At 40.0% G+C, this 25,230-nt stretch overlaps 2 protein-coding genes across 2 annotated transcripts; both read right to left on the bottom strand.

Moving 5' to 3' along the window:
* Positions 1-20: 20 nt before the first annotated feature.
* Positions 21-5,642, bottom strand: LOC136423222 (contactin-associated protein-like 5). The gene is made up of 7 exons (XM_066411308.1): positions 5,495-5,642; positions 4,365-4,464; positions 3,570-3,692; positions 3,164-3,307; positions 1,500-1,654; positions 1,167-1,299; positions 21-810 (listed from the first exon to the last, which is right to left on the bottom strand). The coding sequence occupies exons 1-7, from the start codon at positions 5,561-5,563 to the stop codon at positions 638-640; spliced, it is 897 nt and encodes a 298-aa protein (XP_066267405.1). The 5' UTR covers positions 5,564-5,642; the 3' UTR covers positions 21-637.
* Positions 5,643-6,726: 1,084 nt separating this feature from the next.
* LOC136423357 (contactin-associated protein-like 5) lies at positions 6,727-10,169 on the bottom strand. Its single transcript, XM_066411490.1, has 5 exons — positions 10,070-10,169; positions 9,250-9,393; positions 8,074-8,237; positions 7,843-7,972; positions 6,727-7,515 (listed from the first exon to the last, which is right to left on the bottom strand). The coding sequence occupies exons 1-5, from the start codon at positions 10,167-10,169 to the stop codon at positions 7,343-7,345; spliced, it is 711 nt and encodes a 236-aa protein (XP_066267587.1). The 3' UTR covers positions 6,727-7,342.
* Between the last annotated feature and the right edge of the window lie 15,061 nt (positions 10,170-25,230).

The raw sequence follows: 25,230 nt of genomic DNA, 5'->3' as shown, positions 1-25,230 counted from the left end.
ATATCACAGAAAACAGAGCATGACTCCTATCAAAATGTTAAATTGTACACGTGACAGGGTTTCGGATATCCAGTGGTTTGGCTATAGTATTAAAACAAGTGACACATCAACAAGTTTCAGATTAGGTTGTAAAGGTACACACCAAAATGACATTAGAATATATTCAACTACAAGCACTATCATACTATAATTGTACTTTTATCCCGGTTCATGCCACACAATATAACATCGGGATAAATATGATATCTGTTACAACATAACGGCACAGTAACTTAAATGACAGGAGTTTACATAACAAATAATGTTTGATGCAAGCTTAAGAAAATCAAAATATTTTCTAGCAAATAAACCACTCTATTAGTAAGAATATTTAATAACGTCCATGAGCTACCTTACAAAAAACATAATCATTTGGTGATAACATAATGCCTAACCAGACCTTGCAAAATGCAGAAGTAAGGGCTGGCATGACATGGTTATCTTAACTAAAGTATGTTAGTTATCATTAGATATAAAAATGATACGAAATATGTAATGACTTATATCTCTTGGACTGCACTGTTACATATACTGAAGGTGTAAACACTACTTTTCTGATGTATTTCTTTTACAGGCAGATGCTTATTCACAAATACACTCAGGGGTAGCAGATGAGTTTCCCCAGGGTGTGATAACCCTGTTCACTACCACTACCAGTATCCCCAAACCTGAGCTGGGTGACCGGCAGGTCATCCTTGTGAGACAGGAATCCAGAATCCTCACGCCATGTGTAATCATTGGCTTCACAGTTGCATCTGCCAGAGCATGTGCCTGTTGGACAGAGGAACAATGTTTTTGAGGGTGTAAATAACAATATAATGTAAAATCATGTAAAAGAGACGGACAAAACGAATGAATTTTTCCTACAAAATGATGAATCGTGTGACCCGTCAATAAATTATGTAAAACAACTGATCTTTTTCAAATTGTGTTTAATGAACTTAGATTTGTCCTGAGAAGCATAACTGAATCTGAAGGAAGTACATTTTTGTGTGATCAAGGAGTTTTTTTTAAAAACCTTTTTGGCAAGGTTTCGGATCTTGGTACAGGTGCAAAATGGTTCCCTTGTTCTGTCCTGGCTTCAACGGGAAACTTGTGAATGTTACAGTTTGATGCTTTACCATTACCTGATTGTCCACAGGCACATTTCCCACTCCCAGGACTAGCACCTCCCCAGTAGTCAGCCTGGCGACCATCCCAAGTCATCCACCAGGAGACGGGTGAGCTTGAGCCCCAGATCACCGAACCATGGCATTCATACTGGAAACGGATAATTGTGTTATTTGCAGCCAGTAATAATCATCATAAGCTTCAAGATATGATAAGACAAATATCATCCAACTTAAATGTAAACAAATCAATTCTAGAAATGTACACACCAGCCACGGATGTCTGTAGCCGCTATGCACCAGTTCCTGATGCTTGCGAGTGATTGATTGATGTACGCAACACTTAAATACCTTGATTTCCTGTTTGCACAGAGTTGACTGGTCCACAACAGCTCTCACTTGTTCCATGCTGTCCCAGTATGTCACATCCTTGGAGTAGGACCCATGATTTTCAAACCCTTTCACATGTGTCCGTGCCTCACCGTTGTGACCAATCAGGGTAATTGCTGAAATTTATTGTATTGAAGTATTCAAATATTAGACAACACATCTTGTTGGATATCCTCTTTCCAGTCTCAATTGACATTTTCACTGGACACATCAGAAACAACATGAGGCTGCTTTCTTATGTATTTTCCTACAGCTCTCACTTGTTTCATGCTATTCCAGTATGTCAGATCTTTGGATTAGGTACCCCCTGTGACTTTCTGTGACTTTCATGTGTGTCCGTGCCTCACTGTTGTGGCCAATCAGGGTAATGGCTGAATTTCGAAATTGTAATTATGCATGAGAATGTTTGCCAAAGTCCTTTATTCTGAGCAATATGTGTGTGCTATCATGTGTGTATGTGTGTGTTTGTGTGTGTATGTGTGTGTGAGTGTATATGTGTGTACGTGACTGTATGTGTGTGTGTGTGTATGTGTGTGTGTGAATGTATACGTGTATGTGTGTATGTATGTGACTGTATATGTGTGTGTGTGTGTGTGTGTGTATGTGTGTACGTGACTGTATTTATGTGTATGTGTGTGTGTGTGTGTGTGTGTGTGTGTGTGTGTGTGTGTGTGTGAATGTATACGTGTATGTTTTTATGTGTGTGTATGTATGTGTATATGTGTGTGTGTATGTGTGTGTACTGTGTGTATGTGTTAGTGTGTATGTTGGTGTGTGCATATTTGTGTGTATACGTGTGTGCATGTATGTGTGTGCGTGTGTTTGCGTGTGTGTTTGTGTGTGTGTGTGTTTGTGTGTGTGTGTTTATGTGTGTGTGTGTGTGTGTGTGTGTGTGTGTATGTATGTATGTATGTATGTGTGTGTGTATGTATGTATGTGTGCGTGTGCGTGTTTGCTTTGCCCAAGAGTTGTTAGTGCAGACTACCCAAGATCACTAGTCAATATATTATGTCAATAGCAGAATGGTTCTAGGACATGCTAATCTACAAGCAGATCTTTCGTTGGTGAAAGCATTATCCATTAGCTGAAACAATACCCACTGTCCAGCCGGTAAGTACATACTGCAAGGAAAACAATACTACTATAGCTTCTTAAAATGCTAGTTATTTGAGACAGTTTGTCCCGCAATTTCACGATTTTGGAAACACTCATACTTGTACACTTACATCAAGACCATATGAAAACCTTTTTTTTTACTGTTAAACCAGTTGATTTAGTATCATTAGTCTCATCTTATCTCTAAAAAGTCATAAACAATTCAATGCTTGCCAGAAATTTGTACAATGTCATTTTTTTTTCATTTTTCGAGTTAACAATATGCTCACTAGATTTAAAGCGCTCCTTGCTCTATACACGTAATTATTTCCACATAATTGCTGACAATGTCTGCTACACCGTACATGTATAAAAGTAAAACACGGATGCTTCCACATTCCAGATTATCAAATCCATGTTCTTTACTACTGAAATAGTTTAACATTTGTACATACAACATACACTCGAATTCTTGAACGACTCACTGCAATACCGGTTACGCCATACAACACTCTTTGACTTTTCCTAACCTGTTCCTCCCACAACATCACACTGAACAACCATTGGTGGGACTCCACGGTCTGGTCCGTCAGGGTCGATGACGTAGAAGGCCTTGTTGTTGAATCCACTTCTTTCAAGTACTTCAGTGCAGCTGGACGGTACATCACATGTATCTGTAAGTAAGAGTAACTTTATCAAACTCATTCAGGTTCAAGTTGTACCATTTGCATTATTAGCGTTGTCTTACTAGGAGGCGGGAATTCACAATTCCTCAGCCTGATAAAATTTTTCTTTACAGAGATCATTCAGTGAGAGTACCCAGATTTGTATATTGCACATTCGTTATACGGTAAAGCGTGATTTCAAAATTCTTCGTTAGTATTGGTACCTAGCTTTGCATTTGTTAGGAACATTTTTACATGTTATATGGCTTACCTCCAGTGCAAGGTATGGGCGTGGTCTCGGTTTTATTCTCCAGGGCTGACAGTCTTTGATCCTGAACGTCATTCTGCTGCCTCAGCTCCTGATACTTCCTTTGCAGCTCACTTATCTCGGCATCTATTGAGGAAACACAAGAGTATCTGTCAATCTAGAACAGTTCCAAGAATGTTCCCCTCTAAATTCGAATAGACCTTTTGAATCATATCATACAGGTTGCATACTTAGCATATAACTATCAACAGGTCTAGTTTTGATGAAGAGCGACTCATAGTGAGATGTCAACCTTTAGCAAATTGTGTTATGATTTTTTTCTGGGAAACAAGTAAACAGTCTTCTTCAAACTAGTCATTTCGCCTGCATTCATATCATCAACTTTCAGCAGCGATTTGCTGATAAATCATCGAGGTTGCAGTCTGGGTGTGCGTACTATACAGTATACTAGTATTTGGCTGCTCTGGTGTTATGTGCAGGGTAGCGTATTTCTTTCTTTCCAATCATTCTAGCGTTGGCTCGTTGAACACTGATCGATTTCGACGGCACTTGAAGGGTGATGCTAGATGCTGTTAACGGGATTTCTCAATGGAAGGCCATAATTGACCACTTCTAGGGCTATTAAGTTGATGGAAGATGGAGATAGCTATGGTAGGAGATAGTGGTTAATAACATTGGCTTTGAAGGGTGCAGGTTGTATACGAGAAGGAAACAGTTGCCGTTTGGAGAGTTCCATGCATATTATCCCTTTTTGAAATTCGAGAGTCTGGATCAGTTGTAACGTATTTATTACCGTACCTTTCGCTCCACAAGGACAGTCTCGGCCTGGCATCCCATCACGACCGTCTCTCCCGGGGATACCAGGTGGGCCCTGAGACGAACAACTGTATGCTGGTACCTGTGTTACAATGTGAAAAGTGGTGGTTCTTGTCAGACTTCATTGATAAGCTCTCCGATTTCTAATTAAATCACCGACAAAGTATCATGTTCGAGTTCAACATATTGGATTCCACTAGATACTCGAAATTGGCAAATTGATTCTTATTAACGCGCAACTTTAGGTATAGTCTGTATTAAATCATAATGACAGACAATATAACCCTTTCGCACTGGTAATATGATGTCTTGGCTTCCTATCAAAGTTGGTTCTTATTTTTCAGGTTGGAGTTTTCGTCTGTTACAAAGAAGTCTGTCCTGTATTGTACTGACCATGACTCGTGAATAGGCAAGGTCGGATCAGGTGTTCAGGCGGAGATGTAACTTAATCGCAATATAAACAGCCAAGTAAAGGATGCCTTTCACGTCAGTCGGCCCACCTAGCTAGCCTTGAAACAAAACAGTACAACTGAGGCAAACAGTTTTCGTAAATCTGCAGTAAAAATGCTTTCATGACTTGAAGATAACAGAGGCACATTTGTGCTGATTAAAGGTGCCACATCATTAATGTCAGTTGCGCTGGTTTTCGTCCCAACGCTTTGTTTTGCTTCATTATGACGCTATAAAGTCTTACAATGCATGCTATACTTAAATAAAGCTTGCAAATTCACAGGTTATTTCTTAAACTTAAAACTAGTCGTCGGCAGATGGTAGGCAATAGTAGTGTGGCAATAGACTATTGCCTACCATCTACTGTGGAAATTTCCCGATATGTCGGAGTAAAATCTCTGGTTACTGTCATGCAAGTCCATAACATGCATGTTGCATCTACCCCAAACCTGACGTACTGATTAGGACAACGAAGCTTTAATGTATACGAAAGGCACCTCGTAATCGACACAACATTCGACGATAGAACTTTAGGAGCTGCATTTCGTGGCCGGTCAGTCAAGTTGACAAAGTCACAGGAACACAGTGTCGCCGTTAAAGTAAACGTACAACAGTTTGCATGTCCTTCTGCTTTAGTTTGTAAAACAACTTCACCTACGTACCCCATTAATGGACTGGCTTGAAATGAAGGCCAAGGTGGTAAGGAACATCAGACAGATGATAAACTTCATGTTCGACTTAAAACTGGAAGACGTCCGGCAACTTCGAAATATTTTGCTTTATACTGCGCAAAGATCTTACGGTTATTTCCTCCTAGAACTTCCTCCTGTATACATGCATGAGTGAAAGCCAATGCCGTCCTACAGATGTGATCATGTGATGCCATTGTTGTGGATCGGATAAGGTGTCTTACAAATTTAGTCTCGGGGTTGGTCAACACATCTGATCAATACAAAGCTAATACTAGCATTTGTCTCGGCAAATTGCAAGGGTAAAATGCATTTAGAACTGTTAGTACAACTGGAATGGTGGAAACTTGAGAAAAAGGTTCAAGTCAAAGGGGCTGTCTTATACCAGATTTTTTCTAGTATTAGTGATGCATTTGTTAGTAGTAGTAGCCAGTGATAATTTCAGAAGAGTGACGTCATGGCTATTTTCGAGCCTAACAGAGGAGGTATAGCGGTGGAAAGAATGCACCTACAGTGCCTTTGCTATCACTATCATCGACGTTTTAAAAGCGAAAAGCCAGTAGATAGAAACAATTGATTTATTCATACTCGTACACTTGTTAATTGTTACATGTTTTAATCGGCCTCGCTACTTTATTCGAAGAGACTTTTGTAGAATGCAAGAACTTTATAACATGAAACAAACGCGACAGTTTTGAATAGTTAATCAACTCCTAACGCACGTTTTGGTGGTTTCATCCTTCCAAAGGAACAGTGGACAGAGATTAAGGAGGACGTCCGAAACCTGCAGCCTTACCTGAACGAGGCACTAAATGGTATATCACAACCACACATCTCCCAAATATTCACAACATCTACTGATGCCCATACACACAACACCCGTTTCAGTACACAGGGAATGGAGGCTTCAACTGCCAAACGCACGCTTGCAGTATAAGTAGCGGTCCAGTTAGTCTGTATAACGCAAACTCCAGCTGTCCGGGGGTTTCTGTCCCCTCCCCGCGGCTATACGGTTACAGGGCGGCGAGCCGTTACTGGAGCTTGATTGAATTCAGGCTAGCGGCCCAGTGGAACTCACTGGCACCACATGTAAGGAATGCAAAATAGATTGAGACGTCTTATCAACTAGGACTGTAGCTGTATGGTCCAAACTGTTTTCATTATGCTGAAGGATTAAAGGCACACTGTTTAAACAGTCGAACTGCTCCTTTAGAAATTAAAATGTTTTATTTACCAAGATAAAATTAAGTCACACCATTTATTACTAGTTCAAATCACATCACCGTTTGCTTTTCAAGCAAAGCTGAAGAAACTAACATCCTGCACCCCTAAAATAACATTGTGCTACAATTACATCATTGGTTCATGACTTGACATTAAAAGTATGAGTCCTGATTAAATGCTTATAATTTAACTGCACTTCTTTTATATATTTCACAGCTTTAAGCTTCAGATTAAATTACACAATTTTGATATTGTTAAGGCGTACCAAATGACTGAACTTTACAGGGACATAACTCAGCTTAAGGGACAGGAGTTAAATTGGAATAAATGAAGGCAATAAAATCATAATATTTTAGCGTGTTAACCACTCTTTTAAAGTATGAGACACCTTTGGTGAAATACCTTAGAATAGAACATTGACACTTCCAATCTGACACCATTTTCTAATGATATAATGCCTAAGTAGATCTGGCACAAAGACATGCCTGTCATGATAGCTTGGACATCTTATGGAAAATATGTGATACGAATTATATTATGAATTGATGTCAGTTACATGGTACGAACACAGCTGCTCCAGACAATTTAAAGATAAATTCAGGGGTAGCAGATGAGTTTCCCCAGGGTGTGATAACCTTCTTCACCGTCACTGTTAGTATCCCCAAACCTTAGCTGGGTGACTGGCAGGTCATCCTTGTGAGACAGGAACCCAGAATCCTCACGCCATGTTAAATCATTGGCATCACAGTTGCATCTTCCAGAGCATGTGCCTGTTGGACAAAGGAATAAGGTCATAACAAGCATTTGTTTGTGTGGAGATTAAGTCAAGATATGTCAAGTCAGGAAAAAAAGGACGGTAAAACGAAAATATAGTGTCCTACAGAATGATAAATCATGTGACATGTCAATAAATTTAATCTGTTATCAAATTGTGTTAACCAAAAAGTTAAAAACGCCCTTAAAAACATCATATGAGTCTAGGGAAGCCCATGTATACTCCAGAACCTTAAGTTTATACATGTGGAAATACGTTACATTCCGCTGTCCTGGCTCCCATGCAATAAGTTGTATGTTGCTCGTTAGTGCTTTATGATTACCTGATTGTCCACAGGCACATTTCCCACTCCCAGGACTGGCACCTCCCCAGTAGTCACCCTGGCGACCATCCCAAGTCACCCACCAGGCGTAGGGTGTACCATCCCAGATCGCTGAACCATGGCATTCATACTGGAAATACATATTTGTACATTTGTTAGCTGACCACAAATATGAACTGGATAGAATCTCACGCTACCCCCTGGCATGCCTGACATGTATATAACACTTACCTTGATTTGTTGTTTGCACAGAGTTGACTGGTCCACCACAGCTCTCACTTGTTCCATAATGTTCCAGTGTGTCACATCCTTGGAGTAGGTACCTATCTCAGAGACGGTTCCTGGGACTTTCACATGTGTCCGTGCCTCACTGTTGTGGCCAATCAGGGTAATTGCTGAAATTGTTATGAGATGTTCAAACATCAGACAGCATTTTTTTTCAGATCTCATCTCTCTAACCTTTATGAACATATAATCGTACTGAAACCACATCTTGACAACATTTCTTCTGAGCAGCATGTTTTGTTTGTGTGTTCGTGTGTCGTGATCAGCAAATAACAGGGCTCGAAAGGCACACAAGATTAAGGGTTTCCCTTGGTTTGCTCAATTAAACTTTGCACAACCTACCTTAGGATTACGAGTTTATCATTTCAGTACCAGGAAAGACTCTAGGACATACTGCATGCAAAACATATTTCTATCCGAAAGGATGGATATTATTTGGAGCTGTTTGTCTAGGCAATTTGATACTCGAAAACACACATATTTGTTAACTTTCATTCTGGCTATCCCACCTATGTATTTTATTGTTTCCCAAACACGTTCCCAAAGCATTTGTGAGGCCCATATCATCAAAACATACAGCATGCACTAGATACAGTATTCTCACATCCTTGTGGGCCGGATGTCTCACTCTGGCTCTAAAAAGTCCTAGATTTAATTGTATCCAGTTCGTATTTGTCAATGCTTGCCAGAAATTTGGACAAGTCCTATATCTCTACGCACTGTAGCGTGCGTAGTCCAGTGGTTAGCGATCTTGCCTCTGGAACAAGAAGCCCCGGGTTCGATCCCGGCTGTGTCGCTCACCCGACATGCACGCTACCGTTAAAGATCGCAGTCTTTAGGACGGGACGTTAAGCCGTGGTCCACTGTTCATTGTGCTTGTCGAAAAGAGCTAGGGGAAATTCCCCTGTACAATGAACCTGTAAATACTGTACATAGCGTCTGTCTTCTCTGTCACGACCAGTGGAAGAGTAGCTCATCTGTTCATTGAGTTCATTTGAGCTAAACTGGTTCGAGATCCCTTTCCCTTTTCCCTCTTAGTTAACACCATGCACCCTTGAAGAAAAGTGCACTTTTACCAAATTGCTGGCATTGCCGGGTATTCCGAATGACACTTTTCCTAACCTGTTTCTCCCACAACATCACACTGAACAACCATTGGCAGAACTCCACGGTCTGGTCCATCAGGGTCGATCACGTAGAATGCCTGTTTGTTAAATCCACTCCGTTCTACTACCTCAGTGCAGCTGGACGGTATCTTACATGCATCTGTTTGGTAAAAAATATTCAATTTCAGGTTATAGACTCAGTATCAGCGCAAAAACAGGTGCTGAGGATTTAAACTAATGAGGTCATCATTAATGCCTAATGGGCACTGGCACTTTTGTACTTACTTCATTCTCCCATACAGAAATAAGGACTCGTTATATATTGTCTCCAGGGACGCTGGCTGAAAAATTGTAAAATTTAGCCAAATAGGGAGAATGATTTTCCACGTGGAGTTCGGCGCCTTGTGGAGGTTACAGATTTACTATTTCACTTGCAGATATAAGGTAAATGATTTATCCAACTATAAAGTCCAACTAAAATCTGCAGACAGTAAATGCCAGGAATTATTCTCCTGTAGATTTTTCATACTTGTATACCTAAAACTAAATGGAGAAGATGTGTTGCTGGAAAGATCCACATGATACGCACTTTTCTGTAGAGTTATAGACTTTAACGATACGCCATAGATCTTTATTTGAAACACTTTCATAAACGGAAATATTTGTGCAGACACACAGCCAGGGCCACGATTTTTTTTTTCAAAGGAGTGATACTGGTAGACCATAACCGTCACCATTACAATTGCGATTCACGAGTTCTTGTATTTCAAATTAGTCAAATCAGTCTTGAGTTCGTCTCTTGAATGGAAAACATCTTTGCGGTCATACTAACGTACCTAGAGTCTTTCTTAGGTCGTAGAGAATCTGTTCCAATGCCGATGTGCGGTTCAGCTGATCTCGTTTCAAGGCGTCAACAGTGGTGGACAGTTGAGACATCTCCTAAACGCCTCAGAATACAAAACTTCAAAATAGAATTCCGGAAGACTGAGACAGGGTTCAATATTCTGCATCAAAGTTAAACTGTGATTGCCGACGCGAAAAAAAATGGATTCATCCAAATTTTTGACTGATCAACTCCAGTCTTGATTAAGGAATGAGCAATGCACTGCTTCTGTGACGTCACGTTATGTAGATAGAACGTGAATCAGTAAGTAGTGGACCATAAAGCCCCTGTCACACCTGTGCGTATATACAAGCCCGCATGAGTTGCGTATTTTTAAAACATATTTTTGGTTTAGGTTAAGTTTGCAGCCGAATAAGTGATTTCTTAGGTTCAATCACAAGGCTGCACAACGGTGGGTCAAAGTAGAAAACAACTTTTCTCCGCAAACTTTACTTAAACCAAAAATAAGCTTAATGCGCAACTCACGCGCACTTGAATATACGCACAAGTGTAACAGGGCCCTAAGACGCACTTAGTCTAAAGACGCACTAGGTCGAAAGGTTTGGGTAAATCGATTTTTTCCGTTTTGGCAATTACAGTTTGATTTCTACCAACACAGAAGAGCTGATAAGTGGAGGGTAGAAAGTCCCAAAAGCAAGAAGAAGAAACGGCCCTCTAAAAGAATAGTGGAAAGCACTTTGAAACACAAGAGTGTTTACCACTATATTGATGAACGTCAGAGGCGCAAGTCCCACAGCGACCAGCACAGCAATGCCAGCGACCATGCAGCTGCGGTGGGAGCCGATGAAGCTACAGAGACCACGGCGTTTACTTGCCCCACCCGGATACGTGCGGCCTGTAGAAAAACAAGTTGTTGTCTCCGTGAAAAATTGACCGATTGTTACCGACGAGAAAAATGGAGATATAGTTTTTGACATGACGTGTCTGCGTGTCTGTGTGTGTTTCCGGATTTGGTATTCAGCATAACTCAAGAACCTTTGGATGGATTGCGATAATATTTGATATGTGGGTATATGTTGTGAAGGGAAAGGTCAAGGTCAACTTTGGGCCCTCTGGAGATTAACTGAACAAAGGAACGACTGCTTTCTATAATATTTAGTATACATGTACATGTAGCTCAGACAGAGATGCGCATAATGAAGTGGGACTTCACTTGCACAATAAATGATAAGAATCTATATTTCAGTGTTTTTAATTATAGGACGCAAATACATGCAACATATGTGGTTTATGGAATGTGTTTTTTACAGTTAGACTAAAATACATGTAACACAAATAGTTTATGGCAGGCGGAGCTTTGACAGATACCGATTATGCAAATATATTCGTGATTTGCATAATAAATTCAAACGTGCCATAATTCATCTAAATGGCAAATGATTGGACGTAATGCCATTATCATATGTGTGAATTGGGTAAACGCGTAAATAAACATGCAAGAATACAATATACAAATGTGGAAGTCATTTGCATAATCAAAATATTTCATGGATATATAAGGTCTTTGAACTCTGGTTTGGAACAGTTTTTCAAAAAAGTTTGCCTGAATTCCCAAATCAACAAAATGAACTAAGAATTGATGTCTGTAGCGGCAGAAATGTTGATCTGGACAAGCGCGTGAATTTCACTCCTCTTATTAGCCGACGATATAAGATAGCTAGTCCCCGGAGTGCGCTGAAAATGCCAGGCACATTTGTAAAATTGTGTCCCGCCGGATAACTTACGGGCTCAATATGCTACCGCCAAGGCTCGAACCTGCCCAAGTCCACCGTTGATTTTAATTGCACTTCAACTCGGGTCCCTACGAAAAAAAACTTGCCGGATTCAAGTCGTAACCATGTCGAACCCATCGGGGCCCCGGCTGAAGTGCGAATCAGACCAATCGGGGGCCACCCGAGGGCTAAAACAGCTCTTCAGCTGAGTACCATTTGACCGTAGCATGACTAATGTGAAAGCCGGTGTTCCTCGAGACGCCTGACCGGCTACCGTCCTCCTTAAAAATGTGACTACTGTTCGAGGGATACGCCACCAGGAAGAAGGTGTGAAGTGTTAAAAACAATGCTTCTGCCTTGTTTATATCAGTACTGCAGCAACAGACACTTTGTTATTCATTTCATGAATACTTCATCGAAAAGCATATGAGTGCTATGATATGATGGCTCTGCTGTAATCATCTACTCAAAAACTAGCAACACGATTTGCGAAAAACGCATTTTCCAGAAGCAAACTAACTGTGCTTAATCATTGTTATTACATGGAATTGCAAGCCTACATGTATATGTAAGTTATTTTTAAGGCATTTCAAAAGTTGGTATTTAGCCGATACACTGTGTTACGAATTTATCACCATGTTCAAAACGCCCTCCGCCGGCATTATTTGTTTACCTTTCGACAAAAACCTCAAGTCCAAATAATATTTTGGTGGTGCAATGTTAAATAACAAGAAAATGGTGCATATTTTGCAGTGCATAAATTATGCGTATGTACATGTAACGGGAGTCGCCCAAACATAGGACGTTTTTTTACGCGCTCGAACTCACGGCGCTCCATTGCTGGTTGCCAGAGAATGGTCATGTTTTAATGAATGAATTTTGAACACATTCATCTAAAGAACATACATGGACAAGAAATGTATTCATAATGTTCATGGGCCCTTCATGCTCCGAGTTACAAGCGGCAAACGCTGTGAGACGTTTTCACGAATGTACCTTCTGATTTAGTGCTACGCCAGATAGTGTGGCTAACTTAGTACGCTTTGGTAATTTTGCTCTCTTCGGAAGTTGGTGATGAAGTTAGGGAAATGTAAATAAGGCTTGAAGTCTGCTATATTCTAGCTTTCTTTTGACCGGAAAATTTTGACTGTGTGCACTTCTAACGTCATGTGAGAAGGGCTATATCTAGCGCATCCCAGTTCATGTTTTGGCGGGAAATAGGCTACTACGCACTTTGCGCGCGGCCAGGCGTACGTCTTGCATGCGACCCGACTTACAAAATCATTACGAAAAAACGACACCGCTTACATCGACAATACTCCGTCTACTTATTGGGAAATATCTTCGCCATCTCTGTATTCAGTTTCGTTTTCATAGACGGTACCAATCACATGTTAGAGCGTTACAAAGCTGTGCGTTGAATTGCCGTCCGCCACCATCGCGGCCCCAAAAAATGACGGGAAAACAACGTTGCCAGACGGCAGCGATGTTTACGTTGTTTTCTTTGGTCGGTTTTCTTCTCAAGAAACACTTAAAGACCCAATTTTTTTGTGTTTTATGAAGTTATATTTCTTATGTGTATGATCGTTGTATATCTGCTTGGCACAGGTCGTAAATTTAGGTGTCGGGCCGTCTAGCTACGCAGTGACCCTCTACTCAGCGTTGCCATCATTATTGTCAAAATACTATTCTCGACAAAACAAGAAATGAATATGTACACATATGTTTTGAATGGAAATAAAAATTATGTGCATGGACTTGGTTTATTTATCTTCCTTGTGAGCATAGTCAGTGGACACAAACACGGCGTGCTTATGCATAACAAGATCACTAAAAAGTCCGTCCTAAGTTAGGGCGCGTCCTAAGTTCGGGCAACCCCCGTTATGTTAATCAAATGCAAATAGATAGAAATATTCAATGGTTGTTGTTGTTGAATACATCCAGAAAATGCTATTTTGGTTCTATTTCTTATTTGCTTTCTAGATTCATACAATCTACAAACCTTACGTTCCCCTCTCGTCGAACAAAATATTTTCTGAGGGTACAAACATCAAAAAAAGCGGCACTGATACCTGCAGACGTATACGTTGCGTAACGTTTCACCGACTCGGCTTCTTCGTACGTGTGTGAAGACGTGTCTTGGTCTTCTTGCAACTTGTCAGAAGCACCTCTGCCATGGCGGACATGCCCACGTGCACCAGTCTGATGAACAGGAGGGGATTGGCATGGCGGCCCGCTGGTTTGGCGGTTGCTTGGCCCGGCCGAGACAGGGGATCGGACCGGCTGTGCTTGCTCGTACATGTTCTCTCTACTGACAGACAATAACGGGCGCACAGCTTAAACCTTTGAAAGATGTGTCAATCTTGAAAATCAGTCTGAAGACGTAAGAACATTTCGGCCTTTTATGCCTAGGCCATGAAGTGTTGCGAAAGGTATGTTGTTTTTCTGCAAATAGCAGACCAATTTGCGGGATATCTGAGTCAATCTAACTTTCATCTGTATACAACATTTCATGTAGAGCTTCAGAGCTAGTCATTTGATTGCCCAATTGTCGTCACAGACAAGGGCCGTCTTACGGTTCCCTTTGCATGCTGGGCAAAACGGAGAACTCTGGGTAACGCTGGGGGCAATTTTCATCATTACCATGACAACCTACACACGAGTTGTCATAGTCATGTGTCACTTGCCCCTGCTATATAACGTTGCCCATAGCTGCATTATCCAGAGTGTGGTCCATCGAAAACGTTTAAGGTACAACTGTAGCCTCCACCAGTCCTTCCTACCGGAATATGGATAGTAGAATTTAAAAAATGATTTTGTGAATTATTGGCGAGGAAAGTCAGTCCGTGTGAAGGGTACCATTCACCATTTTATGATACCTGTATACCCTATGGTAGCCCAACTCCCCTGCCCGGGAGATGATTTTTCCAATTTGGCTAGATTCTACTATTTTTCAGCCAGCGTAGAACTTTGACATGGTGGGGACTCGCACAATTTATGTACATGGCGGAGGATGGACTCAGTAGCGCTCTATAGTAATCTAATGATTATAGAGGAATGGTACTTGTTCACGTCTTGTTGCTGGGGAAGGGTAACAAAATCTTGTTTTTTATTTCAAAATCAGGCGAAAATCAATGCGCCTGCTGATGTCATCCATAAAATTACATAGAAATGTCGTTAAACATAGCTTACTTTTCCAGCAAAATTTGCGCTCAAAATGCTGAATATAGCGTTTCAAAGGGTCAAGATTTCAAAATTGCCTCCCTAGCATTGCCACTCCTTCGAAACTCGATGTGAAACATTTCAACAGCGACAACTTGCCCTCCCATACAAAATATCTTATTCCGCGTATTCATCCGGACACATTGGCCATCCCTACTCTTTTCGGTAAGTGTGTTAGGTTCGTTTAAGTGCAGAGGTAAAGCACAATGTGACTCTTTTCCGGTCGTGCCAAGACCCGGGTGCGAGGCCAGCCTCCACGGAATTTGAACCAGGTGTGGCTAGAAGCAGAGTACGCAGACCACTAAAAGATTCGGACGACAGGCAATGTGCATAGTAAGGTGGTATACGTTACGCCTTAGTAATATGTGGTTTACTTTTAATACGACACAAGCAAATATTAGAATAGATACCTGTACAACAGATCTGCCACTGTCCTCCCGAAATGATGCCTTTTTTCAGGTTTCTGGCATAAACAGCAAAAACAAACACACCCAACACCGGGCAAATCACTTGTTGAATCGAGCTGACTCCCAGACTCAAATGAACATATTTTAATTGCATCACAATATAAAAGAACATATGAAAGAATTCATCCATCAGTTAGCTGTGCAGCAAACGCAAACAATTTTCGAACTCTAGACTAATTACATGAACATGTAATATGTAAGTTTGATAGCTAAAGGTATTCCTACGTTAAAAACCGTAGGCGTTATTAGATTCCCATGCACCTATCGGAGAAAAATAGATGTTGTTTACAAGAAACTTTGTCTTCAATGTGTCGTTCACACCCATAACTCATCGGATAGCTATATAGTTTGAAGGGAAAAGAATGGTATGGAGGCTTGAGAAAGCTGATTTTGATGCTCAATGATGTAGACATCTCAACAAGTATGACTAAAGCTATACGGTTCGAATTATTTCACCGTGCTTAAGGACTAAGGTCAGACGAAACTGATTGAAATTTTGAAAATTTATTCACCCAAGCAATAGACATCACACCCTTCGGTACAAGTCCGACGCCTTGACTTTAAATCCGAGCAGAAGAAACGAATGTCCAACATCACCAGATGATCATTGTTTAAGGTACAACTGTGGCTAGATGACTTTGCATTAAGCAAGAATCCTTGTAAAATATTGGTGATGTCACAAGTATGTCAGATATCTTGTGGTTTGGTTATGGTATCTAAACAAGTAACAATTAATGCATTAAAAGTTGCAGATTGATATCAAGTTGTTGAGGTACACCAAAATAACTGCATCAAAATAAGTTAAACTCCAAGCACAATCATCGCTGTAAATTTTCCTCTTATGATCTAGGTTCTAGGCACATATATAATACATTAACAACTGTAATGTAGAATGTGTTACTATTTGACAGTACATTAACTCAACTCAAGACGTACAAGTGACAGGAGTTTGGCAAGCAAGGCAAAATATTTACAACTAGAGTTCCACGAACACATTATCTTCGCCAAATAATCAAGGCTTATTATGGAGAGTGATTGACATTTACGTGCTTATCACCCCCTGCAAATTTGATCATGCACCATACCATTTGGAAGTTATGATGGGGCGAATGAGTCCAGTCTAGATGGGGTTAAAAATCATTTGGTGGTACAGGACTAGTATATGTGTAGAGTGTGCTGATACAAATGTATATGTTATAACTGGTCATGAAAAAATATGAGTATGTTGATATTATATGGGCCACAAAAGTTCGATATTGCAGTGCTGTAAGTTGAAAGTGATGATGAAATGGTACAGTCAATATATATGAATAGAATAAATCTTTATTCCATATCATACACATTTTGAAAGACATAGTACATGTACATGTGACTTTTCCGCACCTAGCAGTGGTGCAGTTTCGGTACAGTGTACTCTCCAAGCAGAGGAGTGGGTCTGGCTGGTTTTTGACGTGTTTTTAGGTATTTTTGTCAGGCTTTCTATTTTGTCCCCTTTTCATTATGTCACCAATCGTGGTGAACAAAAATGCCTAAACTGAACGCGTTAAAAACCAGCAGGACCCACACCTCTGCTTGGAGGATAGTTTATTTATTTGACCTACATGTACGTTTATGCAAGGCCATCTGGTTACATAACCTGACAGTCCCATGTCCGATTATGAAATGCAGTGGGTTAACAAACTTTCCTTTCTAATTATGCCAATTAGCTCCTGATTTGCATAATTAGTCATTGATTATGTAAAGCACCATCTGAGCTCTGTAAATACCAAATATCACGACGATCTGTCGACCCCTTCTCAAGTTATTCATGTCCGAATGTCAAAACAAAAACACCCACTGCAGTTCTTAACAAGCCGCTAGGGGGCCCAAATGTACAGAACTTACTTTCTGTGGCATGAACTATCTACCACACAAAAATCATGACCATAGCACTTTCAGAAAATATGCCTCCACATTTTGAAGCTCTGTTGCAGTACCTTAGGTGCCCGCTAGAAGGCCCATTATCGAACTTGACCTTCCTTTCTGTAAACCCTACCCATCCACTAGATATCCTACAGATCCATTAACAGCTTCTTGAGTTATGCTGGCGACATACAAATACACATCCACACAAAGCCCGCTGCAGTACCGACGGAAAATACAAGGGGAACCATTTTTGAACTTGACCTCCGTTTTCACAACATCTACACACCTTCAAAAAATCATGAAGATCCATCAACGTTTCCGTCACTTTTTTTGCCTACATACAAACACAAAAAAATGCAAAGTCCGCTGCAGTACTGTTGAAAAACGCAAGGTGAACCATTTTCAAACTTGACCTTCCTTTGCACAACCACTACACACCTACCAAAAATCATAAAGATTCATTGAAGCTTTCTTGAGTTATGCTCCTGACATACATTCAGACCCACCCAACAGATTTTTCAACCAAAAACATAATCTTCTCCGAGTACAAGTACTCGGCGAAGATAATCATGTATTACAATATGATGATGATCCACTGTGTTCTACAATATGATACTTGTTCAAAATACCTTACAACAAAACATAAACATCGGCACCACTGATCTAATATCATTTACTGATATCACATAATGCCTGACCTGTCATTGCATGTGCAAAGCAGTTCCTGTCATAATAACTTGGGTATCTTAAGTTAACTCTGAAGATAAACATAAAATGTACTACGACATATGAAGTGAACTAGTTTGAGCCACTTCTCTACTGCTCTCTTAGATGGTAAGATGTCAACGTGAACTCTGTTGTGTTAATTTGTTTCTTTAACAGGCAGATGATTATTCACAGATAGACTCAGGGGTAGCAGATGAGTTTCCCCAGGCTGTGATAACCTTCTTCAGGAGGATCATCAGTGTCCCCAAACCTAAGCTGGATGACTGGCAGGTCATCCTTGTGTGACAGGAACCCAGAATCCTCACGCCATGTTGAATCATTGGCATCACAGTTGCATCTGCCAGTAGTACCAGAGCATGTGCCTATTGGACAAAGAGAAAAGGTCAGTACATGCAAGAAGTGGTTTGTATTAAGGGTTTGAGACACGTCACCTTAGGTAAAAAAAATGGAGAACAAAAGAAATTGTCCTGTAGACATGATAAATTTTGTGATCTGTCAATACCTAATATAAGATAATAAATCTATCATTCAATCTATTATATTATATTGTGTTGACTCAAAGAACATTAAGAAATATGACATCTCATTCTCAAGTAAGTCCGTATATAACTCCTATGCATAATACAGATGGAAAATAGTTCCCTTGGCCTTGTTCTGTTCTGGCTTCAATGCGATAAGTTGTATGTTGCATGTTGATGCTTTCTAATTACCTGATTGTCCACAGGCACATTTCCCACTCCCAGGACTGGCACCTCCCCAGTAGTCAGCCTGGCGTCCATCCCAAGTCACCCACCAGGCGAAGGGTGTGCTAGAGCCCCAGATCACCGAACCATGGCATTCATACTGGAAAGACATATATGCACAATTGTTTGCTGACCATGAACATGAATTGTAAGATGCAATGTCGTTAGATTTGTATCATTGTTGTCCATAAAATTTGAAACGTATAGCTGATCTAAGATCCACCTCCTGTCTGCTCAGCTCAGCTGTGTCCTACTGGCCTTGGAGCAGGCACAAATCGAACATGATTGAAACTAACGCTAACCTCTGGCCTGTCTGACATGAGCAACGCTTACCTCGATTTGTTGTTTGCACAGAGTTGACTGGTCCACCACAACTCTGACTTGTTCCATGCTGTTCCAGTATGTCACATTCTTGGAGTAGGTACCTCGGTCTCTAAACCCGGGCCCATTCACATGTGTCCGTGCCTCGCTGTTGTGGCCAATTAAGGTAATTGCTAAAATTGTAATAAAATGTTAAAATATCAGACCTTATCTATTGTTTAACCTCATCTTTCCAGTCTTTATGAATATATCGGATTGATACCGATAGGGTTGCTTGTACTGGTAGCTTGTAAGAACATGTGGTCTTCTTATAACGGCTCTAAAGGCACTCAGACCACGCAGGATCACGAGTTTATTATATCCATGTTTATACTGTTCTTAGAACAGGTAAACATATGTGATGCCCCTGTTATCAAAACATCCAACATACTCTAGACTTAGCATCCTCATATCCCTGTTGGCTGGGCATCTCACCCTACCTCTAAAGAGTCATAGACTTGATTGAATTCATTGAATATCTTTAAATCAAGACTGGCCCATGGGTGGAGTACCTATACAGATCTGTATTACTACAACGTAGGAAGGAAGGAAGGAAGGAAGGAAGGATGGAAGGAAGGAAGGAAGGAAGGAAGGATGGAAGGGAGGGAGGGAGGGAGGGAGGGAGGGAGGGAGGGAGGGAGGGAGGGAGGGAGGGAGGGAGGGAGGGAGGGAGGGAGGGAGGGAGGGAGGGAGGGAGGGAGGGAGGGAGGGAGGGAGGGAGGGAGGGAGGGAGGGAGGGAGGGAGGGAGGGAGGGAGGGAGGGACATACCTACTGGCTGCGTTTCGAGGTGAACATTTCCTATTTATCAATGCTTGCCAGATATTTGGACAATGTCATTTTCATACTGTTCTATTTAATACCATTCATTCTCATGATCACTTGATCTAAAACGCACTTTGCTTATAATCATTTTGAACTATTTCAGTGCAGCTGGATGGCAGATAATCTGTTGATCAAAAATTAAATAAAACTCCAGATTTTTGCTCTTTTTGGTGTATTGTAATATCAGTAAAACAATTGGTGGTGGCTTTAAGAGCAGCTGTCTGTAAAAACCAAGCATAAGGTGGCCAAGTTCAAAAAATGAAATTTTCTTAGATTTTGTGTGGTGGTAGGGTCTTGGCCCAAACCTACAAAAATGGGAAAGTTTTTGGTCGGAGGTTACCAGTTGCCATGGTAACGGCCATTTTTCAAAATGGCGGATTTTCGCCTTGTGAAGGCCTCTCTCCCGCTCAAAATGGACCATCTTTGGCCTACTGTAACTCGCACAAATGAATAGAAATGTTGCTGCCTCTAACATATTATATTATCCATATCTTAACAAGAAAAACCATGTTAAGTGTTGCTCGAAATGTTTTTGCAGTGAGATGCAACAAACGTTTAAAGATGACCTTTTTTTGTGAAATTTCAAAATTGACAAAACGCCATTTTTTGACGTTTTTAGCAAGCAATACCTCCTTAAAGGGCACTTCAAATTTGTTGATTTTTGACACAGCTCTAGTTTAAACCTTTATAAATATCATATTAAAAAAGAAATTTGGGTTCTCAATGGGGCGAGCCACAGTGACCCGGAGACTAAGCCATCGTTTCCATTGTAGCAGAATTTCAACTACAGAATTGAAGGTGAAATAAACATGTGCAACTTGGTGATTGAGATAAGAATGACTTTTCTTGAACTTTTTTATAGTGCAAGAAACCTGCCTGGCACTTAGAAAAGTATTTTGTAACCGTTGACTGTTGGTTGCCATGGCAACGGTCATCTTTGTTGTTAATGATGGATTTTCATATGGTTGTAAAGATTTGAGTAACCACTAACCAATCTTCAGTTACTACTTACAGCTGTTTACAAGTACATGTGTATTAGGAAAACATCCCTATAGCTACCTGCTGATTGCACTAGGGATATGGACATAACTTTTATATTTCCATATAGCATGGTTTCCAACGTTTCATAGACCAAAAGTTCAAGATCAAGCATTAAGATTAAGAGGGTGTACTAGGGGGTTATCAGAACCAATGAAATCAGAATTTTCATCTTGCTATATTTTAGTCATTTTTAAGGGGCTTTTTCTTCCATCATGGGCAATGTTGATGAATGCATGGCACATAGAAAAGTATTATGTAAACAGTTGACTGCTGGTTGCCATGGCAACGGCCATCTTTGTTCTTAATGGTGGATGTTCACATTGTTGCAGGAGGAAAACATCCATAGCTTTGTTACACATGTAAAGAAAATGAAATCTGACGTTTTTTCATGTAACAAAGAATCCTACCTATTACTTAGGAAAGTAGATTTCTTCATTGTAACAGTCTTTCAAAGGTTCAAAATTGGTTCAAAATTTGTTCTTACTCAGGATTGGCAAGTTGGAAATTGAGATGATAATATGATTTTTTTAAATCCTTTATGCTGCAAGGAACCTACCTGGCACTTCTATTTTTTTGTAACAGTTGATTGCTGGTTGCCATGGCAACGGCCATTCTTTTATTTTCTATCTTTACTGGTTTTCCAAAATGAATAACCAATACAACTACTAACAGAATATGGACATACATGGGTCACAACAAAAGCCAAATAAAAACTGGGACAATGTGTATATGTGCAGCACACAATACATACACTTACAGATAACCATACCCTTATGAATATTAATTCTAATTTGCCTCCAAACAATATTTTTTAAGTATATGATTTCATATCATTATTTCCTTACATCTATATCATCATATAAATGTGAAACGGCCATACTTAATGACGGATATTCACAAGGTAAATGTCATAGTTATGCGCACAGTAAAGTATTTGACCTTCTCCAGCTCCCACTGACAAAAAAGGGGAGTAGTAGGACGCTATGCATCTGATATGATACATCCAGATGCGGAGACAGTTGCTTTTAAGATTGTTTATACAATTTGAAAATTATAATGGGTAGACCATCATACAATTGAAGACGAAGTAGTACTTTTAACCAATAGCTCACTAAAACAAAGTTAATGAACTGAGCTTAAGAGGGGCCTTGTATTTTTGTCAGGGACTATACTTTGATTTGACTATTTATGCTAATAAAGTTAAGATGTCTTTCTATAGAATTATTCTATATATACTGCATACTTTTTTTATGCATTCTGTCACAATGAATTCGAGGGACACGGCCTGGCGAAACGAAAAACTGTACATCAGATATCCGAGTACCTCAGTGATTAGTGCCTTCAGAATTTTTTACATGTATCGTATCAACAATATACAATTTTTTTTACTATTTTAGAAACTAAAAGCCACTGATTTAAGAAAAGCCTAAAATTCTATTTCAGCTATAGGTTGACCTACAGTTACAAGTTGTAGGTCAAAATTAGCACAGATACAGAAAGTATTCATCTACGGAGAATTCGGGAAAACTATCCAAAGATTAAACTAAAATGTGTCTACAACATTCTCCAGTGGATGTACGTAGGAGGTCAATCTTAACATAGGAAGAGGTAAACAGAAGAGTTCCGCAATGCACCTTCTGCACCCTCTATAACCCTGGTATGTGGAGTCCTGATAACCCCAATGCATGCGGACCCTTTGTCTTTATGTACCACATAGTGAATACACAAAATGATTGAGTAAGTAACTTACTGATTGATGTCTTAGAGAACAAATATCAAGAATGTGTAAAACAGCTTTATTCCATACCAAGTTTCCCTATAAACCCCATGTAGTGCCCTAATTAACATTTTTAATTGTTGCAAGCATTTCATGGCATCTATCCGTGGTTTTCACACAGCGACACTAAGATGGCCATAGCTCACACCGTAGTGAGACGTGATTACCTCACTTATTTCGTATCAGTCCCAAAACACGAAAAATACACATAAAGACCCTTAAGTCACGGCTTCTGTTATACGTGTCCCAATAAAACAATGTTAGTTGTTGACTCAATGTTTCTCTGGTAAAACCATTCATCAACATTGCCAATGATGGAAGCCCCTTAAAAATGACTAAAATTTAGCAAGATGAAAATTCTGATTTCATTGGTTCTGATAACCCCCTAGTACGCCCTCTTAATCTTAATGCTTGATCTTGAACTTTTGGTCTATGAAACGTTGGAAACCATGCTATATGGAAATATAAAAGTTATGTACATATCTCTAGTGCAATCAGCAGGTAGCTATAGGGATGTTTTCCTAATACAACCATGTGAAAATCCATCATTAACAACAAAGATGACCGTTGCCATGGCAACCAACAGTCAACGGTTACAAAATACTTTTCTAAGTGCCAGGCAGGTTTCTTGCACCATAAAAAAGTTCAAGAAAAGTCATTCTTATCTCAATCACCAAGTTGCACATGTTTATTTCACCTTCAATTCTGTAGTTGAAATTCTGCTACAATGGAAACAATGGCTTAGTCTCCGTGTCACTGTGGCTCGCCCCATTAAGAACCCAAACTTCTTTTTTAATATGATATTTATAAAGGTTTAAACTAGAGCTGTGTCAAAAATCAACAAATTTGAAGTGCCCTTTAAGGAGGTATTGCTTGCTAAAAACGTCAAAAAATGGCGTTTTGTCAATTTTGAAATTTCACAAAAAAAGGTCATCTTTAAACGTTTGTTGCATCTCACTGCAAAAACATTTCGAGCAACACTTAACATGGTTTTTCTTGTTAAGATATGGATAATATTATATATTAGAGGCAGCAACATTTCTATTCATTTGTGCGAGTTACAGTAGGCCAAAGATGGTCCATTTTGAGCGAGAGAGAGGCCTTCACAAGGCGAAAATCCGCCATTTTGAAAAATGGCCGTTACCATGGCAACTGGTAACCTCCGACCAAAAACTTTCCCATTTTTGTAGGTTTGGGCCAAGACCCTACCACCACACAAAATCTAAGAAAATTTCATTTTTAGAACTTGGCCACTTTTTCCTCATTTTGCTTGGTTTTTACAGACAGCTGCTCTTAATAGCTTAATTCGTTCAAAGAAACCACTATGATAAAATGGTAGCAGTGGGGTTCAAGCGCATCCAACTCACCAGTCTAAACTGGTTTATACCTTTTAGCCTAGTGGTTAAGGTGTGCGGCCTGTGGACTGGCGGACCCGGGTTCGATCCCCGGGAGCCAGGAGTCTGTTTCTACTCGCCTCTAGTGTTTCAAAACGTTCAAAATTGGCACAGTGTACTTTCACGTCCGACATGGTTATTAAGATGCTACAATTACGTAGAGATGTCTTTGAAAATGTCTAACAGTCAACAGCGGTGCTTCTGCATAACGATATTTCTAGAAAAATCGTTATGGTAGTTGTAACCTCCTGAGTCAGACTGAGTTGTGTTCTCGATGCGGTCCTCAAGGGCTGACAGCCTCTGCTCAAGAACATCATTCTGTTGCCTCAGATCTGAAGTCTCTTCTGTCAGCCCCGGATATTTGCTTTGCAGGTCATTTATATCTGCGTCTGTTGATGAAAGGCAATAGTTTTTACTTCAAGGAGTCTTAAACTCCAGAAGGGGGTGTTATTTTGCAATGAATTATGTATCAATAAATACGTTAAAATCAGCCAAGTTTTTTAAAGAATTCCGTTTGTGGGGAATTAGGCGACGTGTGTTTTGTTAAACAACACGATACTCAAAAACCCCGTGCAGACCCTACCCATGTATTTCCTATACGTATACTTTTCTAAAGCGTAAATATTTTACACATATAAATGAGGGGCGATTGATAAGAACGCCAAGAAGGCCAAATGTTGATAAGATATCAAAGAAAACAAAACTGTTTATCGTCCCTTTAAGTTATCCGGTACGTATTTTAGCATTTATGATTGTATTGCTGATTTTTAATAAGTCTTCACTTGAAAATTATGAATATTTTAAAATCAATATTGTGTAAATCATCTGTAATTCAGATTGTTGTCTTGGCTTTCTGCTTAATGCTGATAATGATCTTTTGACATTGGTTCACCGTCATATCACTTAACACAAACAAACCAATT

The sequence above is a fragment of the Branchiostoma lanceolatum genome, chromosome 17 (genome assembly GCF_035083965.1).
Source record: "Branchiostoma lanceolatum isolate klBraLanc5 chromosome 17, klBraLanc5.hap2, whole genome shotgun sequence".
NCBI classification, from domain to species: Eukaryota; Metazoa; Chordata; class Leptocardii; order Amphioxiformes; family Branchiostomatidae; genus Branchiostoma; species Branchiostoma lanceolatum.
Note: the sequence above shows the minus strand (reverse complement) of the source record. Positions and strands in the feature narration are given on the sequence as shown.